Source organism: Notamacropus eugenii, chromosome 6 (genome assembly GCF_028372415.1).
Source record: "Notamacropus eugenii isolate mMacEug1 chromosome 6, mMacEug1.pri_v2, whole genome shotgun sequence".
In the NCBI taxonomy this organism is placed as follows: Eukaryota; Metazoa; Chordata; class Mammalia; order Diprotodontia; family Macropodidae; genus Notamacropus; species Notamacropus eugenii.
The window spans coordinates 16,502,963-16,529,553 of NC_092877.1; the positions used below are offsets into that span (position 1 = coordinate 16,502,963).

Consider the following 26,591-nt stretch of genomic DNA (forward strand, 5'->3'; position numbering starts at 1 on the left):
ACAAAGAAAGAAAAGAGAAGTTGGAACCCTGCAGTACAAGAGTCAAGGATCCCATTAAAAGGAGACCAAGGAGAGGCCTAGGCCTAGACCAAGCCCCTCATCTAAGGGCATAGTCAGAATTAGAATCCAGGTCATAAGATTCCAAGTTTGATCATTTTTGTCAACTTAGACTACAGCTATCATATCTGCATTCCAGTTTATGCCAAATATGTTCAAAATGGATGCCCTCAACACATAAGTCTCTCAAATATTTTCATAATTTTGTTTCACCTGCTATGACAACTTATACTTAAATGTTTGTCTCAGTAACAATCTCTCTCACCAAAGACTTTCCAATTTCCATTACTGCTGACATTGAGAACTATACTGAGATCTTTAATTTACTACTGCTGAGTATATGGCTTTCAATTTAACCATTCATCAGTCCCAAGTAATTTTCATTTTTATTTAATAAAAAAGAGCATAACCATACCTCATGCGGCCATCCTTCATGCATGAATTGAAATTGCTTCTCCGAATTCACCAGCAAAAAAATTTTAAATCCCATAATAGATCATCATTGTCCTCTCTTTAAAAGTGAAGAGTGATAGAATTCAAAGCAAAGAATTGGAAAGAGTGCGTTCTGATAAATTACATGCGTTTTTTTATAGTTAAAATTGCCTGGAGAAAACACTTCTGCCTAATGCCTCTTGAGAACTGCATCCCAGATCCACAGTGCCAGGTAAAAAGTCATGTTAACTACAGGAGGCCTCTTGTATGAACTCATTTTTTTCAGCTGGCTGATTATACAAAATTATGTAATCCTAGTACTAGCATTCATTCAAAGTGCAACACACTATTAATTTCTCTTCCCTAGCAGGGCAATAAACTATATTCAGAGATGAACTTTTCAGGCTTCCCTAGAGTTTAGCTAATGCCCAACATTATTTGGTTTCATTATTCAAAATAAAATTTGCTCCCCTTTCTCCACTCCATTAAGCACCGCTTTTTAGCTCTTTCCTGCTTAACTGTCACTGCTAAATGTGGCACCAATTACATCTTCTACTGATTGTTCTTGTTCAAATTTAAGCAGTGTTGGGGGGAGATGTGGTTTCTCCCTTTCGGTAGTACTGGATATTGTTTCAATTATAATCCATACATATCCAATTATAATCCAAATATAATCCGTACACTTAATACAGCCATGGGGCTAGAGCAGAATGTAAGGATTTCATCATCATTTTAAGTGTCTGGCTCCTTTTACACACAGCGAACTGGCTCAAAAGACAATCAGAAGAAGATGCTCTAAAATATTCTTCCAAGTCGTATGTAACCTACCTAATTTGGTGTGCGGTAGCTCATGCGTAAAGAAAATCACTGCTGTCAATAAGGTTCAAGAGAGAAGAGATGAAAGCCAGTGGAGCTGCCAAAGCAAGCTCTGGTGCTTTTCAACAGAAGGCTATGTATGACAGGTAACAAATGAAGTCTCTTTATTGATTCCGTGCTGTTGTTTCATCTGTCACAATGCTACAAGCACAGGCCATAAGTCCGGAGGCTGAAAAGTCATGGAACTTTACAGCAGCTTTTGGGGACATTTCCTGCATTCTTTCAAAAAACTATCTGTGAATTTCTAGAGCAAGAGTTTCCAGTCAGTTTCAAACAAAACACCCAAATTTCATTTTCCCTAGAATGGATTTCTGTCCCCTAGACAATTAACTCTCCAGGCCTAATAGCTGTTTCAAATTTCTAAGAGCTAGTGCTTAATCACGATGACACTAAAGGGTTTCAAGACCAAAAAAGATTCCTATATTAACATCCTGTTAAAGGACAAATGCAAAACAAACTACTCTGCAGTTAATATGAAGCAGATCTAAGCTTCATTACTCTGACTAATGTAATTAAGGAAATTCAGCGGGTGACATATGGTACTGCTTGTGTTTCATGCTTAGGTCTCAGTTTCTCAACTATAATCCAAGAAGACAAGAACCATGAAATGAAGACAGAGCAATTCAGAAGTAAATCACCAAAGCTTTTTCAGCTTAGCTCCCCATCTTGCCATCAACTTGCATCTTTTATAATCATTATGGGAGAGATGCAGTTCATTTAACCAACTACCTTCAACACAAGAACACGTTAAATAAAACTGAATAGTTAGTAAAAATAAACCACTTCTGCCACCTGCAGGTTAGCTGAAAAAAAGCAGAAGTAAATGGAGTCAGCACTTTCAGAGCAGAGATCCTTAATACTTAAAAAAGTGAGCTTTTGAGGAAAGTTAACTGAGGCAAATGGTCAACCTCTAGAGATAACAATAGTTTAGGTATTTGTTTTAGTGTAAGTCTTCTCTGTTCAAAGAGCTGTTTTAAAGCAGTACTCAGGGTTTTCATGTACCAAATAAGAATCCACTTTTTAACAAGTATCACTACAAAAGTCTTATTCTGAAGTTCAAGGGCCTCAGATACAGAGTAAAGGATGGCTCTCTATCAGCTATGTTTCTTGAGTGGGACTGAAATAGTTATTAAAAAGTCACCAATTCCACTTCAATCCCATGGAACTAGAGCATATTTTAGATGAAAGAAAATCTGGAAATCTGGGTCCAACCAATCCATTTTAGAGATGAGCAAGTGAAGCCAAGACAACAGACCTGGCCAAGGCCATCCTGCTGGATTGGAACATTTATTTCTGACCCCCAGAGCCTCTTCCAGTCTACACCACTGGAGGAGAGGGGAACTGGAGAGAGGGAAGGTGGTCAGAAGGCAGCAGGGGGGTGGGGTGGGGGGAGTCATTGCCATTTTGTGTCCCTGAAGCTGCCTTGAGCTTACTGTTTTGTCAAGAAATATTGGTTAATGATAAAAATGAGAAAAATCTGGTCTTTCCTCAGCAGACTAGCTAACATTTATCAAGTGCTTTCATGTGTGCAAGACATTTTACATATATTATGTGACTTAATCTAATGGCCCTTTTACAGATGATGAAACTATGGCTGAGGGAGGTTCAGTAGCTGGCCCAGAATCGAAACCAGGATTCAAAGGCCAGGCTGGTAGACCTGCCACCCTGCCCTTGTCAGATAATCGAGGGGACAGCCTGGGGCACACAGTCAGTCTTATAACTCTATCAGGCAGCATTTAAAGCCAGGTCTTCGGGATTCCAATCCACAAAGACTGCTGGATTCTTCTGAAATGTAGAAACCGAGCAATTATGCACATGTTGATAAAACAAGAAGCCTTTCTCTGCTTTGTATATGAGGCCTAGTGCTGTGGGCAGATCACTGACCCTGGAATCAGGATGACCAGGGTTTACTCCTACCTCAGACTCAGCTATGCACAACTGCCCAATTCAGTCAGCTGCCTCACTGACTGGAGGAGGGCTCTGACTCTACCTGTAAGGCCTCTTCGAGCTCTAAATTTATGATGCAAAAGAGGAAATGAAGGCTGAGATGGCTACATAATGTCCCAGGGTTGCTGTGAGGATCAAATGAGATTAATCTGTAAAGCATTTGGCAAACCTTAAGGGCTAGCTCTTGTATTATTCATAACCTCAAATTCTTAACTAAGGCAAGCAAACATCCTACTAGGCGACTAAAAGCTCTTCAAAGGGAAGTAAGCATGTTAAAAGAGAAATGTTTTCAGGAAGTTAATAACCATGAGTGCTCTATAGAAACTGCACTCTGAAGTGGTCAAAGTGCCAACTACCCTGGGACAAAGGCTCTCCACACTCCTGTGGCAAAGAAATCACAAGCCTGGCCCTCATCCCTCATAATCTAGGGGTAGTTTGAGAACATCTTAAAGAATAAAAACACCCTCTTTATCAGTCAAACAAACAGCACACCTGAGGCACATGTATCTTTCACTGAATCCTAACTTCAAAGACAGACACTCTGGGAGCTTACAGAGAAATACCAGAATCAGTTCTGTCTATCAACACCAGTGTCCTTTTTTTTTTTTTAAATAAGTGATGCAGGCTGATTAAACTGGGCCCCTTTTTTCAGAAGCAGTGGAGCAGATGAAGACTGGGAAATTTATGGCTGCTGCATCTATCCTTATCTGACCAACTGGTTACATTTCCCAATCACCGTTTCAAAACATCACAGGGAAAAAAGAGCAGGTTGCATTTAAAATAATAACAACTATCCATTAACTTCTGTCTCCCTTCTCCCTGTTGCATATGACCCACTCATAAAATGGAATATAAAGGTTCACACAAGTCTCAAAGATGTTATTATAACTCTAAAGTTAAGTTTCTATTACATCTTACTGTTTAAGACTGCTGGCCTGGAGTCTGAATCTTGATTCTGACACCTATTAACTATGTAACCCCTGAGTTCCTTTCTGTGCTTCAGCTTACTCACCAGTACAATGGAGAGAATATTATCCCACCCACCCACCCACAGAGTTGTTCAATTCAACAAGCATCTACTAAAAGCCTACAAGATGCCAAGTTCCAGGTTTTGCACTGGAGCTACAGAGGGGCAACGAGAGCCCCACTCCACCCAGCTCCCAAGGAGCTTACACATCCTGCAGGAAAACAACATGCCAAAACAAGTAGAAGAGAAATGCGTCCTAGATCTAGGGTGTTCTTGGTGTAGGGCCTCCTCTACCAATGCAGATCAGTACTTGCTCTGAAACTTACAGTAAGAGAGTTACCTGAGGCCCCAAGTGTAAATGACATGCTTGGGGCACCAAAACTCAGATCTGTCAGTCTCAAGGTCAGCTCTCTGTCCACTGCCCCAGCAGCTTCCAACGAGTTGCTGAGACAGGGCTTTACGAACCTTAAAATACTAAAGAGGGGCAAGCTAGGTGGCACAGTAGATAGAGCACTATCCTTGGAGTCAGAAGATCTGAGTTCAAATTTGACCTCAGACACTTACTAGCTTCATGACCCTGGGCAAGTCACTTAACCTCCTATTGCCTTGAAATATGGTTCAAAAATCTTTTGGGGGAGGAGACCAAAATCTAATGCAAAAGACGTACAAGGTAACTAGGGTTTTTGAGAGGTGTAGGGGTGTGTGTGCAGCAATGTCAAATGACTGGAACAAAAGGTGTACTACATAGTTGGTTTGTTGTTCTTCATTTTCAACCATCACTACTTAAAGGCACGTTTCAGCATGTCTGACTGTGGCTGATCAGACCAATATGAGCTTGGAATGTTCTACCACAGGCTGGGCACAGCTAGTTCCTGTGAACATTTGGGGTGGATACTACAAATGTGCACATCCTGCATTTCCTTTGTACTGTCTCAATTCCGTAGAGCACAGCACCTTCTCTGATGTAGGCACACCACACTAAACAGTCCTATGCCAGTGTCTCTCATGTCACACAATCAATTCTAAAGTTCTTGAGAGAGATCTTAAGAGTGTCCTTGTATCACCTCTGACCACCATGTGATCGCCTGCCCCATACGAATTCTCCATAAAACAGTCTTTTGGGCAAGCACACATTTTGCATTTGAACAAGGCCAGCCCATTGGAGTTGTGCTCTCTGAAGCATAGTTTGAATGCTTGGCAGTTTAGTTTGAGCAAGGACTTCCGTGTCTGGCGCCTTCTCCTGCCAGGTGATCCTCAGAATCTTCCTAAGACAGTTCAAATGGAAGGGATTCGGTTTCTTGGCATGGCTCTGGTAGAGTGTCCATGTTTCACAGGTATACAACAGTGAGGCTATTTGATTCTACAAGTAATTAGGAGTCAATACGGTTCATTGAGCAAAGAGTTCATTAACTGGAGAATGGTCAAATTATGAAAGGAAATAGTTTTATGAAACCTGGGAAGCCTTGTATGGACTGATGCAGGCTCAAGTGAGCTGAATGAGAACAATTCAGAGAACCATTCCCCAACCCACCGGTATCTTAACATCTTCCCTCTCCATCCCCAACCCCTCATCATTCTGTGGCAATGTCTACATCAGGAGCCAAGGAGAGATAGGATGCAGATTCATGGTTCCTCAAGACAGCGGGCAAAGAAGCTATATGATTCCTAAGAGGAGCATCTTCAGTATCCCATCAAAGAGAGAAAAGGACTTCCAGCAACCAGCCTTGACCCTCTAGGTTGCCCATTACACCGTTTTGGGGAAATGCCCAGGCTGACCATCCTTCCCTTTCTCTGCCCTGTCCCCCTCCATGCCTCAGGTAGGTCCTGGCTACCCACTTCCACAGCCTTCTCTCCCCCTGTCCTTTCAACCCCCCCTTCCCACAGGGCAGGCCCCCGCAGCTACCTCCACCAGGAGCTCTCCTGGGCATGTCCTCTCCCCACCTCCACCCTTTCCATTGCCTTTTCTCATTCTATCCTTCCCCATTTACACTTGTCTACCAAGCACCCTGGCACACGGCTCCAACTTAATGCATGGTTGACTGGACGATGGCATTTTTACGGGGTGCCACCAAATACCACCGAAGCCCGGTGATTATCTCCTAATGGAAGAAAGAGCCTGTGAACAGAGTAAGGCAGACGTCTTGACCTGCAGCCAAAGCGGATTTGTATACCTTTTTAAAATAAGGACAGTTTTTTCCCCTTAAACTGGGGTGTTTGGTGGCCACTAACAGTGTGAATGATGGGAGCAGCCCTTCTGCCTTTGTCTTCAACAGGAAGGGCTGACGATGACAGCGGCGGGCTGGTGGTGGCAGAGCCGGGCACGTGGCGGGCACTTGGACCGACACCACACTGGAAGGTTTGGCGTGGGCCTCCCACCGGCTCTGGGCGGACCAGCACCCACACGGACCGCATCCTGGGGGTGCTCGGCCCTGGCGGCCAGCGGAGATGATGAGGTGACTGGGAGGGAGGGAGGGCTGCGGGTCACCAGCCTCACTCCTCCTCCTGAGCCATGGGCATCCAGGGACCAAGTGTCCATCAGGATGACCGGAGATGGCCCAGGAGGAGGCAGCTGGGGTTAAGTGACCTGCCCAAGGTCACACAGCTAGTGAGTGTCACGTGTCTGAGGTGAGATTTGCACCCAGGTCCTCCGGACTCCTCCGCTGGGGCTCTACCCACTGCACCACCCGGCCGCCCCTCCTGACCGCGTTCTGCAAACTGAGGCCCAGAGACTCTGAAGTGACATGCCAAGGGTCTCATGCCCAGATTACTTGAACTCAGGACTTCCGGACCCCGAGTCCGGCGGCGCTGCAGGAGGGGGGGTAGTTGGTAACAGAATCACAAGCCGGAGGAGGCGGGGCCTGGGCTCAGTGACCTCTACGGTCGCCTCCGGCTCCAGGCCGCTAGGCCGCGGCCCTCGAGTCCGCTCCGCCCCCAGAATAAAGAGGGGAGGCCCGCCCTCGCACTCAGCCCCCGGAGGCCGCGGCCTGTTCCGCCTGGTCCGGCCGGGCGCTCCGGCTCCCGCGGGGGCCCAGCCCGGGGACCGGGATGATCCGCCCCCTCCTCCGCTGCACTCACCCCGCAGCCACGCTGAGCCATGGAGCCCCCGGCGTGGGCCGTCGCGGCCGAGCCACGTCACGACCGCCTTGGCTCGCCGGCCGCTCGCGGAGCCCAGGAGGTAGCGTAGCGCCCCGCGGCCGCAGCCCAGCCTCAAGGAGGCCGCCATCTTTGCCGGCGGGCGGGCGAGCGTCCTCCGGGGTCCTCAGAGTCGTCCTTCTTCAGCGCCACGCTCAGTCCTGATTGGTCTGCGCTCCGCGGCGCCCCGCCCATGACCCCACCCCCAAGCTGACCGCCGCCCTGCCTGAGTGAAAAAGCAGAGCTATCGGGAAAGGCTCTGGAAGGAGGTCCCGCGGTGTGGCCCGGGTGAGCCATGAGCACGTGCCGAGCTCCGGAGGGCCGCTGCTGCTATCACGGCGGCCTAGTGGAGGTAGGAGAGGAAGCGGTCGAGCATGGTCATTATTATAATAATGGGCCAGGGGCAAGAGGAGGAAGAGGAGGAGGAAACGGAGGCGCACGGCCCCCGGGCGGGACCGGACCGGGGAGGGGCCGTGCGGAGGCCGCTGTGGAGGCGGAGTCTGCGCATGCTCACTGCCTTCCTCCCGCCCCTAGTGCCCGCTGTTTCTCTTAGCGTTCCTTCGCGATCCCCAGCTTCCTCCCACACCGCTGGGTGACCTCCGTGGGAGTCCAGGCGCGGTGGTCCGCGTGGATTCTAAAGTGGGGACCCGGAGAGAGAAGGCTGTGGAGGCCTCTGCTCCCCTCCGGCGCTGGGCTCCCGTGGTGACCGCCTCTGCGGCACCCACCCCATGCCCCGCGGGGCCTCGGACCCGCCCCCCCCCCCCCGTGCCCGGCGGGGCCTCGGACCCGCCCCCCCCATGCCCCGCGGGGCCTCGGACCCGCCCCCCCCCCGTGCACGGCGGGGCCTCGGACCCGCCCCCCTCCCCGTGCCCCGCGGGGCCTCGGACCCGCCCCCCCCCCCCGTGCCCCGCGGGGCCTCGGACCCGCCCCCCCCCCCCGTGCCCCGCGGGGCCTCGGACCCGCCCCCCCCCGTGCCCCGCGGGGCCTCGGACCCGCCCCCCCCCCCCCCCGTGCCCCGCGGGGCCTCGGACCCGCTCCCCGTGCCCCGTGGATGCCCGCTCCCTCTCCGTCTTGGCAGCTCACGGGCTAGTACAGCAGGCGCTCCCCACGGCGGGCGCTGCGGTCGAGGGTCCGGAGTTACTGTTTGGGTCTCGGTCTCTCCAGTGCCTGGCACGTGGCGGGCACCCGTGTGGGTTCTTGAGTTCCCGTGAATCCCGTGAGAGGAGGGTGGTCCGTGCCCCCGATGGGGGAGAGAGAAGGAGCACACGATACGGTCTCTGCCATCCGTGGCCCTGGACCACAGCGTGCCAGCCCCGTCAGTGGCAAAGACACCAGAGTGTGTCACCAGTCGCTTCTCCGTTGCATGAAGGCAGGCAGATAAAGTGACTTGCCCAGGGTCACGCAGTCAGTCAGCGGCTGAGGCCAGGTTCGAGTTCAGGGCTTCCTGGCTCCAGGCCTGGCACTCCATCCACTGAGCCATTCAGCATTAAGCAGCTTTTACCACGTGCTAGGCAGGGCACCTGAGGACAAAACATGAAGCAGGTCCTGCTTTCGGGGAGCTTGTTCTCTGCTTGGTAGGATCAGCACGCATGCGGTGACTTAAGGGGGAAGACCACCGGCAGCTCTGACAGTCAGGACAGGCTTCCCCTAGGAGGGGGCGCTGAAAGTGAACTTTGATTGAATGAAACAAGGAAGTGTCAGAGATGGGAATGAGGAGAAACAGCTTGTACGGAATGCCAGAGAGACCAGGGATGGATTGTTGACAAGCAGCAAGCAGGCCAGTTCGTCAAGGCCGGGGAATGCTCGAGGCAAACCTGCTTTCTCCAGTGGGTTCAACTGTAGGTGTACCAGGGCCGACCTGGAGAATGATGTCACCCAGGTGGCCTTTGGAGAGGAATGGATGGTAATGGTGAGAGGCCAGCATACAGTACTGATTTAAGAGTGGGGTTCAGGGGCCAGAGCAGGTGTTCTACCCCAATTAGAGGTTTGGGCAGGAGTGCACAAGTAGAGATGGAATAATGGGTGCTTAATCAACGCGTTTTGAATGACCAGCTGATTGGTCTTTGGAATGGAAGAAAATTGCAAAGGTTGAGAAGGGGCCAGGTTATGAAGAACTTTAAATGCCAAACAAAGAACTTTATGATTCTGGAGACAATAGGGAGCCATTAAGGTTTCTTGAGTGACGGACTACATGATAAGACCTACACTTTTTGTAGGGAGAAGTTAAAAGATTTGACAAATGATTAGATAGGTGAGGTGGATAGGAGAGAGGAGTTGAAGATGACACCAAGGTGTTGAAAAAATGGGAGGATGGTGGTGCTTTGGACAGTAACAGAGAAGTTACAGACAACGGGAAGAGTTTGAGGGGGAAAGGTAATGGGTTCTGTCTTGGGCATGTTGAATTTGAGGTGCCTGTAGGACAGCCGGTTTGAAATGTCCTGGAGGCATTTTCAAAGCTGGAGGAGAACTGGAGAGACTAGGCCTGGAGAATTTGGGAATGATCTGTATGGAGCTTATGAGCTCCCCTAATGAGAGAGTATAGAGACCAGAGAAGAGGCACCCAGAATGCCCTGCATGGAGATCCAGCCAGAGAGACTGGAGGAGCAGTGGAGAACGAGGTCAAGGAGGATGAGGAGTGAGAAAAGCCCCCTGAATTTGGCCCATGTGAGATCACTGCTAACATTGGGGAGAGCAGTTTTAAGTGAGAGATGAGGCTATGAGAAGAGAGGGAGAGCCCCAATTGTACACCATTTCCTTCAGATTTTAACCCCAAAAGGGAGTGTAACTGAGAAGAAGAGGAGGAGTGACCACAGAAGAGACCAGTCAGAACTTTGACCTGTTGAGCCTTTTCCCTGTCTAGTGGGGGCGGGGAGGAAAGCCTGGTCACTCCCAAGGGCCAAAGCACTTGCTGACCTTTTCCCATTCCAAGCCTCACCCCCTCCTCCCATGACCACTAGTACTTACAAAGAGATCTGATGGGAGAGGGAGGTTCTTCAGGGGACTCACTCATCCCCTGGGCTAAAGTCTCTCTGGGATTGCAAAGGATCTCCTCCTATGCCTTATCTGCTGCAGGAATGCTTCTACTGCAGAGCCTGGGGTAGGACATTGATCATCTGTGACTGCAGCAGCCTCAGGAAAGCATCAGCTAGGCATTTCTTCCCCCTCTCTCTTCTGGGTCTCTTTCTCCTTATTTGGGGCCATGAAAGGAAATAGAGGTAAAAAGCTCACCTCTTAAAAGGAAGCACCTCTGGTTACCCGTCTTAGCCAAGAAGTTACAAAACAATAAATGTTTACTAAACATTTGGTGACACAAATAAAGATAGTCCCTGCCCCCAAGGAGCTTACAATCCATTGAGGGAAGACATCACAAAAGGAAACTGTAGTGGGGGGGGACACCCCAGGTGCTGGGCCATGTGGATGGTGGATTTAGATCCAAGGGTTGTAGTTTGTGGGAAAGGAAGAGTTGTCTGGACCAAGGCACCCCCTTTCAGTGGAGGCTTTGTTGGTTTTGTCCCACTCTTCTGCGCAGGGCTGCTGAGGATACTTACTGGTGTAAGTAACAATACTGATATCTGTGATGATGAGCTGAGCGGGTGGAAAGGATTGTGATGATGAAGTGAATCCTAGAATAAAGAAAAGGGTCCTGTGCAAAGTTTAATTGTTTATTTTCCAGGATGTTTCTGTTTGATGAATAATGCCTATTATGATTGGATATTCAGTAAATATTTTACCTATTTAAAAGTGTCTTGAGTGTACACCCTAATGCACAACTACATGTTTTAATTTGTTTAGCATATGGGTTTTTGTTTTGTTTTCCTAATGTGGATGGTTAGTCTTTCCCTGAAGAAACAGCATCCTAGGGGCTTGATGAAATTAGTTTAGTGTCACCTGAAAATAGGGATATTTAGAGAACGTTGATTTCAAGCAAATGCTTGTTTGTGTTTGGGAGTTCTCTCAGTTAAAAAACTGAGAACTCTTTGAAAAGGCACGCTGGTTAGCTGGCGTCTGATGACTGTGGGCCAAAGACTGGAGGCCAAACAGAAAGCAAAATTATTTATTAGCATGCTAAAGAAACTGCTGATTACCACTTTGATTTCCTGGAGTATAGGATTTCGGTTTTATGATTTTTCAGGCCCACCTAGAACACAATCAGCAAGTTAGACCTTGCGCAGAAGAGAGAGTGGTAGAAAAAGAGAATCATTCAATAGAGAAAAGGAAGGCTCTAGGGGAATATTTGCCATTCAGCTGGCAAGGTTTGTTAACAGAACGAGAAGATGTTCCCTGCTCAAGAGCAGGAGACAAGAGGAGATGACATGAAAGAGGTCTTTTAGACAAAATTCAGGACTGAGGTGATCATTTAGACTACTTCAGATGTTTCTTATTTGAGGACAAGTAGTTGTCACAGTAGTGAATGAGACCATCTGTTTTACGTAGTTAGGTATATTTTATTTCTCCTTTCCACTGTTAGACCACCAGGTTGTCGTGGGATTTTTACACTGTTAGTCAAGATGGCATGGAGTGATCGTAGTTCCTATTTTTCCCTACACTTGCCTTCTGCATAAAATGTTGTAGGTGACCCTGAGGAACAACACATTAGGTGAAGAGGTCTCCCTTTTCATCTTATTTCATCAGTACTCAGCAGATTGTTGAACAAAGTTATCAACACAGTGGCATCTGTTTTGTATCATAATGGATAAGTGGAAGCCATCCTGCTTTAATAAGCCCCTTAAAGCTATACATTGTTCTGAGTCAAATGCTTAATAAAAAAATCAGTGAACAGTGGGCAAAATGGAATCTCGTATTCTCTCCTCATCTGTCGGTTACATAACCGAATCAATTAACACCCGTTTATTGAGTGCCAAGGGTTGAGCATACCAGACCAAAATGGAAATCTTCTTTTCTGTTAGGGAGCTTCTTTTAATCTCCTGGGGCATGTGTACACCAACATGTAGTCAGATGAGTGTAACACAAGGTGAGGAAGAAGGGGAGAAGATTAACAGGAGCTGTGGGGAGGGGAGAGGAAATAATCGTATTGATTCTGTGTCATCTTTTAATTGGTCCTTTACAGTTCATTTCATCCTGTAACTGTGAAATCCTGGTTCTGTGGCTCTGAACCGAGTTCGGATTCACTTCTCCTTCTGGTTACTGTTCCATTCTCGCCTCAAGGAATCAGTTGTTCTTGAGTGAGGGAGATGGACATCAGGGATTTTGTTCTGATATCTTTCCATCATCAAGCTGTCCTTCAAGGACGTCTGGTTTGTTTGATTTCTCATCTGGCAGGTAGACAAACAGTGAACATTTCTTAGGCACATGAGGGAAGGAGGGAGCCGTTACTAACTGTCATTCCTCAAATTCCAACCAGTCATATTGTCCCCCACTCCTCAGCTCTGCAACTAATTACACTGATTTCACTGTTCATGTTGTTTTAACTCTTTTAACTAATTATAACTTATTCTCTGCCTACAAAGTCCTGTTCTTTGTTCTCTACTCCCCAAAACTATGAAAGAAAGCTGTCCTCCTCCATCAGGGGTTTTAGCTTTGCTGGTGAAACTGAGATCCTATTTATTAGTAAATTCATACTTTACCAATAATTTCATCATGCTGGGAACTTTGTGTCTTAGTCTACCTTAATTTTAACTGTCACAAAATGGCAGACATCAAGGGATTGGGAGGAGGGGGAAGCTGATCCCCCAAGTAACCCTTCCATAATGCTCAGGTGACATTTTCACTGGGAGGATTTCACTACAGAGAATTGCACCAGAGGCCTGACCCTCCTCCCATCCACCCCCCCAGTCCACCCCAGTCCTCCCCAGTCCCCCCTAGTCCACCCCAATCCTCTCCAGTCCCTCCCAGTCCGCCCCAGTCCGCCCCAGTCCCCCCCAGTCTCAGCCATTCCAAGCCAAGTGAACCTCCCTGCTGTTGGGGAAGCTGCAGCTGTGTTTGTTTGTCTTCTGTGTTAAGTGTGACTGCTTGGCAAGAAGTAGCAATAAACCTGGGAATCAGAATTAGAGATTAAGATCCTTGGAAATTTTTTTTTCCTTTTAAAGAGTTCCTGGTTCCCTTCCAGGAGAGGCCTACATTATTGATGTCAGCATCCCTTTAGGGAAGTGCTTTAACATGGGGACACCCCTTAGGGAGTTACCCACTTCCTTAAGAAACAGGAATACTTCTTGTTTTAAAGAAGGGATGAGGGAAACATGTCACAAGTAACCATCATTGGTGAGTGAGGTGACTGGAAGTCACAAATAACCCTAGCTGGTGAGTGACTGGCAGTCCAGTAGAGAAATCTTCCCAATCAGAAAAGGAAAAGGGGAAACCAAAATTATTAGTCTAAAAGACATAATTGGCACCTGAACTGAGTCATGGAGGAAGATGAGGATTCTGAAGCACAAAAGTGAGGGATGGCATTCCAGGCATGAGATGAAATGGAAAATTTGTGAAGGAGCTTAGCAAGAATTATGACTAGAAAAAGTAGGCAAGAGCCAAATTGTAGAGGTTCTTACATTACCAAAGAGTTCAGTTCTTATCCCTAGAGCAGGAGTGGGGTATCTGTGGCCTATAGGCCACTTATGGTCCTCAAGTTCAGCCCTTCACAAAACAAATCCCCTTAATAAAAGGATTTGGACTCGGTCAAAAGACTGCACCCAAGGACCTAGAAGGCCACGTGTGGCCTTGAGGCCTAAAATTCCCCACCCTGCCCTAGAGGCAATAGGGAATTAAATAGGTGGAAGGCCAATTTGCTGATACCTGTCTTAAAGGTATGTTGTAGAGGGAGAACAGGCTAGATTTGACAGCTGGTGGGATGTCGGGGTTACGTGAGAAAGGATGACCTTAAGGTTAAAGAATCTGGGTGACTGATTATGTTATTATATATATTAGTTATATTTTTATAGAGTTAAGATTGTAATACTCCCCCAGAAACAGGCAGGTTTTTATGGGAAGAAGTACTTTGGGGGAATATGAGGAGGGCTACGTAAATAGTTATCTTTTCAACACATTGGATTTGAAATGTCAGAGTGAGATTCAGGCACCGTCTGGCAGGTAATTGGAGATTTGGGACTAGAGGTCAGGAGATATGATAGCTGATAGAGACTTGGGCATGGTTAAGATGGTATAGTGTCTCATTTGATCTCATGCCACCTCTCTGAGCTTGACAGGACAAATATTATTAATGCCCATTCGATAAGTTTGATAATTGAGATACAGGAAGTTGTTGCGTGTCCATAATCCACACAGCACATTAGAGGCAGAGCTAGGAGTGATAATCATAGTTCACATTTATACACTTTTAAGCTTACAAATTGCTTTCCTCACAACAGTTCCATGGGGTATGTAATGAAGTGCTAAAACCTTCATTTCAGATAAGGAAACAGATTCTGAGAATTTAAATGATTCACACGATGCTGGGGTTGGGAAAGTTTTCGTAACTTTTGTTTTTGCTGTACATTCTTTGAAAGCCGCTGTTGTAAAAGCTAACAGAGTTCAGCTGCACACTAGAGGGGGCTCAGGGCTTGCTGTGTTAAAAGCCACAACTCTTCAGGGTAAACCTTGGAACTTTGAGGTGGATGAGTAGTAGTCAGACACCCTCTAGCCTAATGAATGAAAATGCAAGTTGAGGAAGGAAAAATGGGCAGTGCAGGGACATGAACTCAGGTCTTCTCATTTCAAAAACAGCGCCTTTTTCACTAATTTACATTCCACTAATTTCCACAGTAGGCCTCTCAGTTCGGCAGCTTTTTCTGCTACACTACCATTTAAAACCCAATGCAATGATGCCTGTCCAGCTGACCTTTTAAAGAATTAGATCATAATAGGTCATATATATTGAAAGCCATGACTGTCATTGTGATTGCCATCATTCCTCACAAAAAACCAGGAGGTGAGTGGTACAGATATTTTTCCCTGACATGGCTTGCCCCTGAAGCTGCAGTACCGGACCTAGGACCTGAAACTCCATCTTCCCAACTCCAAGTCTTTCTACTCAGACATGCTGTATCTATAATACATCTCCATACTTGACAGTCAGTAAATAACATGAAGCACCTCCTGTGTGCCACACACCACACTAAGCACTGAGGACACAAAAAGAATCAAAAGAGAGGCCAGCCTTCAAGGAGATTACAATGTAATAGAGAAGAAAACAAGTATACAGATACTTACAGACATGCTATGTACAGGATAAATGGGAGTAATTATAAGAGAAAGCATTAGGATTAATTCAGTTCAATAAATATTTATTAAGTACCTACTATGTACCAGGTGCCCTGGGGAGCTGTGTTAACCTCTCAGGTAGCTTATAGTGGGGGGAGACAACGTACAAGGAAGCTGAAAGAGGGGATGGGGGGAAGGATGGTCCTGAGGATGATGGAGTTGAAACCAAGCAGAACTGCAGATGCACAGTGGAGAGTGAGCTGGACAGTCCAGCAGGTCCTGTCCTCTATAAAGGAAAGCTCTGCAAGGAGGGGAGTATTCTACCCTCCAATAAGAGGTCAGGAGAGGAGACTGGGGAGCTGGGAAGGTGTAGCTAAAGCTTGAGTAAAAGGTATGATGATGAGATTTCCAGTGACCCACTTACCCTGGGAAGGGCATCATCTTCCAGAATTCTAACAAAGCAGAGCTACCAATGAGGAGTAGAGAGAATTAATAGGAGGAAGGAAAGACTTTCCAAAGAGGGTGAGATTTTATTGGGAATTAAAGGAAGCCAGGGATGGTGGTAGGTGGAGGTGAGGAGGGAGAATGTTTCAGGTACAGGAGACAGCTAGAGAGAATGTCCAGAGCTGAGGGACAGAAGAGCCAGTAGGCCAGGGTCACTGACTCAAAGAGCACACGTTGAGGAGTAAGGTATAAGAAGACTAGAAAGGTAGGTAATGGTGGTAAAGATATATTCAGTCTTTAGTTCTATTATCTTAAGTCATTAGACTATGTAAGACTTATGTTTGTCACATTGGATTATGTTCTACTGATGACATAATCTTCTGTGAACTGGGAGAGACCACAGGGAAACACGACTCTTAGGTAGCTCCTGTTGTATCAAACAACCCTAGACCACATAATCCCAGAACGAATCAACCTATCAAATTACATTCTTGAACTCTGTGGCATTACACTCACTCATGTCAAGGATTATGACATTTACCTAAAGCACAAGTCCCAATTCTCTGTGCACTCATATTTCATATATTCCTGGTTAGACACACTATCCTAAGGGTATGCCTTAGCATGCCTACTGATTGCTGGGTACATGCCATACCCACAGTAGGAACTTAATCAAATGGTTATTGTATTGCTAGGCCAACTGAGAGGTGCCATGTAGTAGAGGAAATAATGCCTACCCTTCCAGTATTATATGTTATTTGAGGGAAATATATAAATTCTGGGGGTAAGGCCATGTCTTCCTTTTTGTATCAGTAGCGTGAGAGACAGCATAGAGTTAAGTTTCCACAAGAGCTGCTAGTCCTGAAGTCATTGAGAGTAAGTCGTATGATTAGAAAGCTAGCAGGCTGCTGATGGGTTCAGCCAGTCAGGAGACAGACAAGACAGTGGCCTTCAGAAAGTCACAGAATTTTTGATAAGGAGGTCCAGGCCTGGAACCGGTTTGAACCAGTCGGGGAATATGACCGGGAGTAACTGGGAGAAAGCTTTCCTTCTTTGCGCTTGCGTAATAAGCTGCTGCACATTAACTTCTTCATCTAGTGGGGAAATAGCATAAAATTAGGCAGAATTCATATGTTGGGGGCAGAAACATGTCAAGAAGATATGTAGTAGGCATGTAGAGAAGATGGTGACCTAAGGGAGAACGGACCAGTCCTTCTCCTGGTGGGAGGCCCTGTCGTGAACTAACAGTATATGGCTCATCTTGCCTCTGTATTCAGTGCTCTTCCTTCCTAAGGAGTGAGTGAGTCTGCTTTTGGCCAAGGCATTCAGTTCCTCTGAACTCTGCTGCAGTAAATTGTCCTTGATACCTTTTTAGTGCCAAGCATGTTTCTAACAGTAGTATCTGTTATAGGAGATTTAAAATAAGTGATATTTGGTGATTATCACAATAGTAGGGTAATATATATGATAAATGCCAAATGAGCTCTACATGGACAATAAGTGCCATGTTACTTTCCAGCTGGTATCAGTGGTGAAGTTTGAGCTGGGCTTTGAAGTTTAGGCCAAATATTGATTTTGACAAGAGTATTCCAGATGGGGACATAGCAAAGATAGAGCAGTAGAAAGTGCAGGGAATACTGTAGCAACAGGTAAATAAGCCAGTTTGGCTGAACCAGAGACTTCATGTAGGGGAGAGTGGGAAAGAATACTAGAATACAGGTTAAAGCTGAGTTGTGGAGGGCTCTTGATGGCTAGAATTAACAGAATTTGGTGTTTGCATGTAGGCATCAAGGGGAGAAAGAAAGGAGCTTAAAAAATAAAAATACTCTGAAGGTTTCAAGAAAGCCTGATGGAGGATAAGAATATTCTTAACAGGTGATTGGAACTGACTCACATCTTGTTTTGTACCGTGCTTTATAGTTTCTGAAGTATTTTCATGTTACGCATTTCATGAGCAAAAGTAACCATAAAACATGAAAACCAGCATTAGGCTTGTTTTCTATATGATTAAACTGAAGGTCAGTAGGATTTATGGATCATTGATATGGAACAATCAGGAATCTTCTAGGACCTTTCATTTATAGAAAGGAAACAGTGGCCCATGGAGTGTAGGTTCCCTTCCCAAAGTCACATAGCAAGTAAATACATAACAAAACCAGAACTTACACTGGGTCCTGTGGCACCAAATCCTTTGTTCTTTCTATCACAACCTGCCTCATTCTAAAGAAGTAACTTTGCAGAATTGGAGTGGCCGAAGAGGCCTCCATCAGTGGCCTAGACGTCTTAACTTTCTGCCAAAGGAATTCACCTGTGATAAGGATTCTTAACTTTTTTGTATCAAGAACATTTTAAGCATTCTGATGAAGCCTATGGAATCCTCAGAATATTGTTTTTAATGCATAAAATTCTTAAGATTAGAAAGGAAACCAAGTATATTGAAATATGGTTATCAAAATATTTTTTTTAAATATTCCCAGACCCCAGGTTAAGAACTCTTTCCCTAAAACATATCCATATTGTGTTAGAACCAGAAAGGACTACGCCAAGATCTTCTGATATCCATTGTGTTTCTTTTGTTATCTTTTTTTGTCTACCTACAGCTTTGAACAATTTACATGACTACATTTTCACCAGACATCATTGTATTGGCTCATCAGTGATTATTTTCCTTTGAGTCACAATTCAGCAACATAGCTGCATTCTCAGTTATTTCTGTATTGTCTGAGGTCTGCTAATTGCTATAATTGAAATGATTTGCAAAAAATAAAAGGAAGAACAGAGCTGTTTTCAATAGTGTTTTAACTTACTGGGCAAATTGATAGTTTTCACAGATTTTAAAGACTGCAGAATTCTGCCAGTTTGATGGACCTTTAGTACGTAATTAAAATATTTTGTTCCTAAAAATACTGCAGATTACATAGAGTATAGATAGGTTCAACTAGGTGTTATATAAAGGAGCCAGTATGGTTTTACTATAAGTAATAAAAATTCAGGAATTTTTATTGCATTAATTTCTCATTAATAATAATCAGATACTTTAGCAGCTTTTAAAAAGTTTCTACTTTCCCATTATCTCTAATTTTATATTTTAATCAATTTTAATTCATATTTTAAATGTAAATTTTATTTCAGCAGCCATAAAAACCACTGTTAATTTTAACTAATAAAAGACTTTTCTCTGAATAGTTCATTGTTTCTTGGGATAACAAGTAAAACTTCATTATAAAGTATTTCTAAAAGATGTGAAGTTTTTGTGCGTGTGTGTGTGAAGGAATTTTGCCCTACCTGAAATATCGTGGAAGTAAACTAGACTAATTATGAGCTTCCCAGTATTAATTTTTGTGGGAGTTAAATCCAAGAACCTGATGTGAGTGTTACCACATCATCCATATCATTTATCTGGAGTTCATTTTAATAAGCATTTATTAAGGGCCTACTGTGTGCAAGGCCCTGCGTAGAGTGCTGGGCATACAAAGATAAGAAAAATTACTTGCTCTTAAAGAACTTACAGTCTAATGGATGAAGAAGACTCCATGCACATAAAAGAGGGGAGGGGGAAGTCAGAAGGAGTACCGATGGAGTGCTGCCAGAGAAGTCCCAGACCCCATCATTCATTGTTCAGCTCTAACTTTGTTAGGGTGTCATAATGAGTTCTGTCTTGAAAAAGTGGATAATATTGGCAAAAATGGTCCAGTAAAAAAGTTAACTTTTGGTTTATTAGAATTTTTTTTTAAAGTTTTACAATTATTATCAAGTATTTTTCAGAGCCTTGGATGTGAAAAAAAAAATTCTTAACATGAGAAATCTTGATGTGTCGAGGCAGTGTGTTGTCATGAAAGGAGCATTGCATTTAGAAGGCCTGGATTCAAGCCTTGGTGTCTAGATTTAGGAGTATTATGACCATGGACAAGAGGCTTGACTTCTCGGCCTCAGTTTCCCCTTCTGTAAAGTAGCTTTAATGAGAGCTAGAAAGGGTGTGTGAGACCCCCACAAAGACCAGGGTACCAGGGGCAGGTCGTCTGGAGAAGAGTTCACAGACTCAAGCATTGTTGAGGTCAAGGTAAAGATTTAATACACTTTTCAGTGGGCAAGAGTTCTTAGGGAACCTGCAACCTTAGAGGGGTACAGGGAAAGTTTATACAGGATGTTTTATAGGAAACATGTGCCAAATATGCTAACTAGGTGTTTTGGGATGGGATTAGGGAGTGGTTAAGGAGCGGTCAGTTCTTAAAGGAACATGCACTTTTGGTATCTACTGCACAGGTATTTTACCCAAAATTCATCAGGAAATAGCCCAAGGCGGGGCTACCTGGAGGTGTGGTTTTAAGTGTGAAACATCACTAAAGCAACCATTGGTCAGGGCTGACCAGGAAAAAATCAGGCTTCTCTCATCAGTGATTTGTTAGACCAGATTAATGTAAGGGAGTATAGGTATGTCTAAGTCTGGAATACATATGATTGGTCGGTGAGCAGTAAATGTCTTTATGACCCAGTACACAGCCAGTTCAGTACACAGCTGGTTCAGACTAATGAGTTCTGTAGGGGCAGCTGGCTCCTGTAGCAGGAAGGGAGGTAACAGTTGTTGCTGGGGCAGACTTGTCCTTGGGCTGGGGAGAAACTGCCTGAGATAGTATTTTGAGGCTAGGGAGAAACATGATTTTAGAATTGGGGCCCAAGTACACGCACCAGCGCCCCATCAGCTTTAATAATGGTTGGCAGCCCTCCCTCCTTGATGGTTCTGAGAAAAGTGTTTTGTCTGCTCGGTGTAAATGTAGCTGCTCTTACTGTTTTCACAGTGATTGAATGGCCATGTATTGGCAGAAGTTTACAATTTCATCTTCTCTGATTGTATTTTGAAATTAGGTTCCTATAATAGTGCACTCTGGCAAGAGTGACCGATGTTTTGTGAAAGTATGACTTCGAAATTACCATAGCACTGCCAAACTGGCAGGAACTGGAGATGCTGACCAAGCTCTCATTTGTTTCCTCCATCATTTTGTTCAGGAATAGAAAGCATCATTCACTGGATTATTTTATCATTATCTAGCATCACTAATTCCAAAACACATGGAATTATTTTTGTGCAATTAAGGGTAAATTCGTCTTTGATAATTTTTTTATATTAATTTTATTTGTTTTCAGTGTTCTACAATCACTACCATATAACATATTATTTTTCCCCTCTCTCCCCCCTACCTCCCCTCTCCCTCCCTGAGCTGGCATACAATTTTATATAGGTTCCATACATACATTCCTATTAAATACATTTTCATTATAGTCATGTTGTGTAGAAGAATTAAAATGAATGGGAGAAATCATATAACAAACCAAAACGTAGTACAAAAGAAATTGATCTACTACATTCTGCAATTGAATTCCAAAGTTCTTTCTCTGGGTATGGAAGGCATTTTGCCTTAAAAGACCATTGGGAATTTTTTTAAGTCCCTGCGTTGCAGTGAAGTACTAGGTCTACCAGAAAAAATGCTCACACACTGTGGTTGTTGCTGTGCACAAAGTTCTCCTGGTTCTGCTCCTTTTGCCCAGCATCAGTTCATATAAGTCCTTCCAGGCCTCTCTGAAGTCTTCCTGTTCATCATTTCTTATGGCGCAATAGTACTCCATTCCATTCATATACCATAATTTATTCAGCCATTCCCCAATTGATGGACGTCCCCATGATTTCCAGGTTTTGGCCACCACAAAGAGAGCTGCTGTAAATATTTTTGTACATGTGGGACCCTTTCCCGTTTTTATGCTCTCTTGGGGATACAGTCCTAGAAGCGATATTGCTGGGTCAAAGGGTACGCACGTTTTTGTAGCCCTTTGGGCATAGTTCCAAACCGCTCTCCAGAATAGTTGGATCAACTCACAGCTCCACCAACAATGAATCAGTGTTCCAACTATCCCATAATCCTCTCCAACATTTATCATCTTCCTGTTCTGTCATGTTAGGCAGTCTGATAGGTGTGATGTGGTACCTTAGAGTTGTTTTGATTTGTATCTCTCTAATCAGTAGTGATTTAGAGCATTTTTTCATATGACCATAGATATCTTTAATTTCTTCCTCTGAAAACCACCTGTTCATATCATGTACTATCTGGACTTTATTCTTGTGTACCGTGTCAGGCATTGGTCTATGCATAGTTCCCACCACAGTTTTATCCAGTTGTCCCAGCAGTTTTTGTCACACAGTGAGTTCTTACCCCAGAAGCTGGGTCCTAGGGCTTATCAAACAGTAGACTGCTACGTTCATTGCCTATGTGTCTTGAGTCCATCTGCGGTCGTTTTTAAAAAGATGAGCAAACCATTTCTGTGGACATTTGTTAGCATCGTACATTTAAATAGGCTGGAGAGCAAATCATTTAGCTGTAGCGTGTCAGTATGGTTGGCGTGTTAATTGTTTAAAGTACTTGTGTTGTTTTCAGTTTTAAGTATTTCCTTTCACAAAATGGATGTTTTAGGGGAAATTGAGCAAAGATTAAGCTAAATGAGCTTACAGGTCCCTCTTCACTCTTAAGTCTATGCTTCAATATTCCGTCTTAACGGTTAAATTTTTCTTAGAGTATTATATATTTATCTTTTATTACATATTTATATATTTTCTATATTTTACCTGTCATCTCCCTGCTTCTACCATCTCAGGAAAAAATTTTACCACAACTAAATATTAAGCCTGATTTACAGAAAAGTACATTTTAATCGGTTCTTAAGTGCCTGTGAAGCACTTGACCTCTCTGACCCTTTTTACAGCACCCTTTCTTTACCTCTACAAGTAAACACTTACTCATCCTAATGGCCAGCAGGGAGTGTTGGAGATCACTTCTCAGAGCCGCTTCTGCAGGGAATTTTTCTCACTTTTATTCTTCAGTCTTCCTGGACTTTGGACCTTCTCAGAGTCTGGTCCAGGGCCTCCTGGTAATCAGATCTAGGAGGTCAAAACTGTTCTCATAAAAATACTAAGACATTTTCGTTTCTAATACAGTAAATATTGAGAGCTGTAATCTAGAGTTACAGAAAAAGTAGGCAGCTGGGATTGGGGGGTGGGGCGCAGCAGGCCTTAATAATTTTTATTCCCTAGATTTACCTATTGCCTGTTTGCTTCCTCTGACTCTTAATGGTGCCAGCATAGCGATTTGTATCATACATTTGTTCCTTTAGTGTCGATTCTCAGATTAACTACATAGGTAAAACCTTTTTTAAGCCCAGTTAGTAAGCAAATTCTTTTGTCTAATGTTAATATTAGAAATTTGGGGGTTTAGACATTAGATATGGTGTATTAGGTATAATACAACGTCAGTCAAAAAATGTTCATTAAGCTCCTGATATATGCCAGGCACTGTGCTGTGCTCCACAGCAATGTGCAGAGTGCTGAGCTTGACTTGAGGAGATCAGTTTTCAAATTCTGCCTTCAAAACTTACTAGCTACATGATCTGTGGTCAAGGCATTTAACCTCCCAGGTCATTCTCTATCTGCAAAATGATAGTATTTGCACAGCTTACTTCTTACGTGTTGTGAGGAAAATACATTTCAAGGTTTCAAGAGTTATTTACATGTGAGCTGCTATTATTATTTTTTTAAATGAAGATAACTTGGTTTTTATTTCCCATCAGTCTTTTACATTCCTGACCTCAACTGTCCCTCACATGCCTGAATGAGCTCATAGCGTCATCATTGTTAATGGAATGGCTACCTTTCAATGAGATACCTAGAATGCAGCATCAAGAGATCCTAATTTGCGCCCATACAAGTGTTTAGTATTGGGGGAAGCCAAGGGACATTGTAACAGTGAGTTACCTGAGAGCCGCTGACTGAAGTTCTTCAAGGGAATAGATGAAAGGAGCTCTCTGTCTCTGTTTTTCTGATTTTCTGCTGATTTCTTTCAAGTAGTTAAAACATGACAAACACCAAATATAGTAATAGAATCCATTTCTTCTATTAAAACAGTAATCCGTTCATTATAAAAATAATTATGCCATCATGGGGAGAGGGTTACTATTGGTGACTTTGGCTTAAGGGAGTTTTAAATTGTTAATCATGAAGATATCTCTGAGTTGTCCTTTCTGAGCAATTGAAAGTCTGGAATAGGGTGTATGGCACCCTCATAATTTTCATGCTGAACAGATCTCCTCTGAGATCTAATTAGAACTTTTGAAGAAAATGTTAATGAGAATTAAGATCTTTCATTATAAATTATTTTCATCCTTATTAAACCAGTTTTAAAAGTATTTCTTATATAGAGACATTATTTGGAGGGGGAAGTTATGCTTAAAAGTAAACAGTACCCACTTTAAAATTAAAATATCACATTTAATATGAAATTGATTGGTTTTGTTACTTTTATTGATGCATTATTGGCACTTGGGTTTCTAAAATTACAGTGAGATGTCTAGATTATGTATGAATAAATTTCATTTTCCAGTGTTTAATGCAACCATACAATTAAACAAATATTAAATGCTTGTTGTGTGCAAATCACTGGCTAATGATAAAGGAACCAAAGTGCAGTACTCACTCCCAAAGCTCTTTTAAATCTTGAAGTTTTATATGAATGCTGGTCATTAGTACAGGGTGAAACAGCATGTACACTAAGAAGTATATTACAAGATAGATTTAGGAGACAGAGAGTTCCTGCGTCGGGAGAAGCTTCAGGAAGGCTTCATAGAGAAGGTGTCACCTGGACTGGTTGGCCCTTAAAGGAAGCTGGCAAGTGCACTGACAGATGACACAGGAAACTGAGATGGTCCTACTATTTCTGTCAAGAGTGTAGAATGAACTGAGGCGTGGAAATACGGTCTAGTCTCCCTATTCCTATCTATCCCGCAATTCAGTGTTGCAGATAAGTTAATTTTCCAGGCTACTGAACCACTTAATTTAAATCCTAAAATTTATTAACACGTCACTATTTTCTTAATGTATAGAGGTCACAGTCTGAACTTTTCTTATGACCTATGGTCAGTATAAATAAGAGTTCTGTCTTGAGCTGTTTAGGTGTCTAGGGTTGTTTGCTACTACACTAATTGGCTCTAGAATGCTGTTTTCATAATTTTCTGACTCTTAAATCGTTTCTCACTGTGAGACAGAAACTCCTCTTCCATACACGTTCCTCCTTCAATCCATCATATCTGCCACATCTATTTTAGCTTGCAGATCTGCTTAACAAAATTGCTACCACTGTGGGGGAAATTAAATTTCTAACTGAAGAGTGAGCATCCTAAAGAGTTCCACAGTGCAGGGGCTGTGACTGCTCAGACCCTGAGGTTTATTTTTGGAATTAAAACTAGAAGTTACTCTTGTCAATAAAACGTGTGTGTGTATATATATATATACACACCCTTACTATGCATATATTTACTTATAAATTATATATAGTACAGTAGTATTGTGCTGATAGTTATACATATAAGACTTATAAAAAGTAAACATTCTAAAAGGATGAAATAAAAATGTGTGATCCTCAAGTCAGTATTGAATCACTGGAATTTGAGTAGAGGGACTGCATGGTCAGACCAGCACTTTAGAAAAATCATTTTGGCAACTGTGTGGAGGATGGAGTGGAGAGAGAGTGAAATTTGGGGCAAGGGGACTAATTAAGAAATGGTTTGAACCACAGTGGTGTTGTGGGAGCAGAAAGAAAAGGACAAGTGGGAAAGATCTGATGGAGGAAGACATTCTCTTGGCTGATTGGATATGTAGGGTGACTAGGGAGGAGTCAAAGATAAGCCTGAGGTGTACACCGCAGTAGATCACTAGAAAGATGACGGTATCTTAGGCCAGTTGGGTCCAACTCTAATACAAAAGGGGCCACAAACTCTACCTAAAGATCCTTACATATTGACTTAGAAAACCACAATGAGCATTATCTGTGTTGTATTATATTTTTATTTGCTTTGTTAAATATTTCCCAGTTGTAGTTTAATCTGATCTCCACAGGGCACCCTCCCTTTGAGAATGAGAGACATTTGGAACAGGAGTGAGTTTGGTGGAGGATATAGATAATGTAAGAAGATTGGCAGCAAATCACTGCTCATCCATGTCTGCCCATCTGTGCTACTTACTCTGTCCCATCCAAAACCAAAAGGGGGTTGGAGATGAGGGTCTTACCAATCAGTGGAGGATGACCTTCACTCCTAGGGGGTGCCTGCTGCAGTCATAAGGTTTACAGTTGGTATGCTAAGATGGAAGAATTTTGTCCATTGGCAATACAGCTGTTTCTATGGGTTGCTAGGTTATAATGACTCTGAAGGGCCAATGTTATTGTAGGTGTAATGGTTTGGGAAATAAGCCTTGCAGTTTGCTGTTGTGGGGAAGGTAGGATGCACCCATCTTTCCACCCCATATTGCTTGAGGTTAGGCTCTGGCCATCACTTTGGAGATTATCACTCTTGAATGAGACACCAAGATACGAGCTTTCTGCCACACAGGGTTTCACACAGAATCACATTTCACAATTGGAAGGGACCTAAAAAACCACCAAGGGCAGGTATTCTTCACATTTTTTGTGCCATTGATCCCTCTCGCTTTCTAGTAAAGCTTCTGGATCCCTTCTCAAAATAATATTTTTAAATGCATAATAAAGTACATAAG

At 43.8% G+C, this 26,591-nt stretch overlaps 2 protein-coding genes across 3 annotated transcripts in view; one reads left to right on the forward strand and one right to left on the reverse strand.

Moving 5' to 3' along the window:
* PDHX (pyruvate dehydrogenase complex component X) overlaps positions 1-7,502 on the reverse strand; it is a 68,903-nt gene extending 61,401 nt beyond the window's left edge. The window contains exon 1 of the mRNA XM_072619170.1: positions 7,355-7,502. Coding sequence (XP_072475271.1) covers positions 7,355-7,502 — 148 coding nt within the window. The remainder of the gene's footprint in view (positions 1-7,354) is intronic.
* Positions 7,503-7,631: 129 nt separating this feature from the next.
* Positions 7,632-26,591, forward strand: part of APIP (APAF1 interacting protein) — a 36,517-nt gene continuing 17,557 nt past the window's right edge. Inside the window, exon 1 of one of the 2 annotated variants that reach the window (XM_072619172.1) lies at positions 7,632-7,763. In XM_072619172.1, coding sequence (XP_072475273.1) covers positions 7,707-7,763 — 57 coding nt within the window. In that variant the 5' untranslated portion in view covers positions 7,632-7,706. Of the gene's footprint in view, positions 7,764-8,465; positions 9,321-26,591 lie in introns of those variants that run through there. The other variant, XM_072619171.1, reaches the window with a different exon arrangement.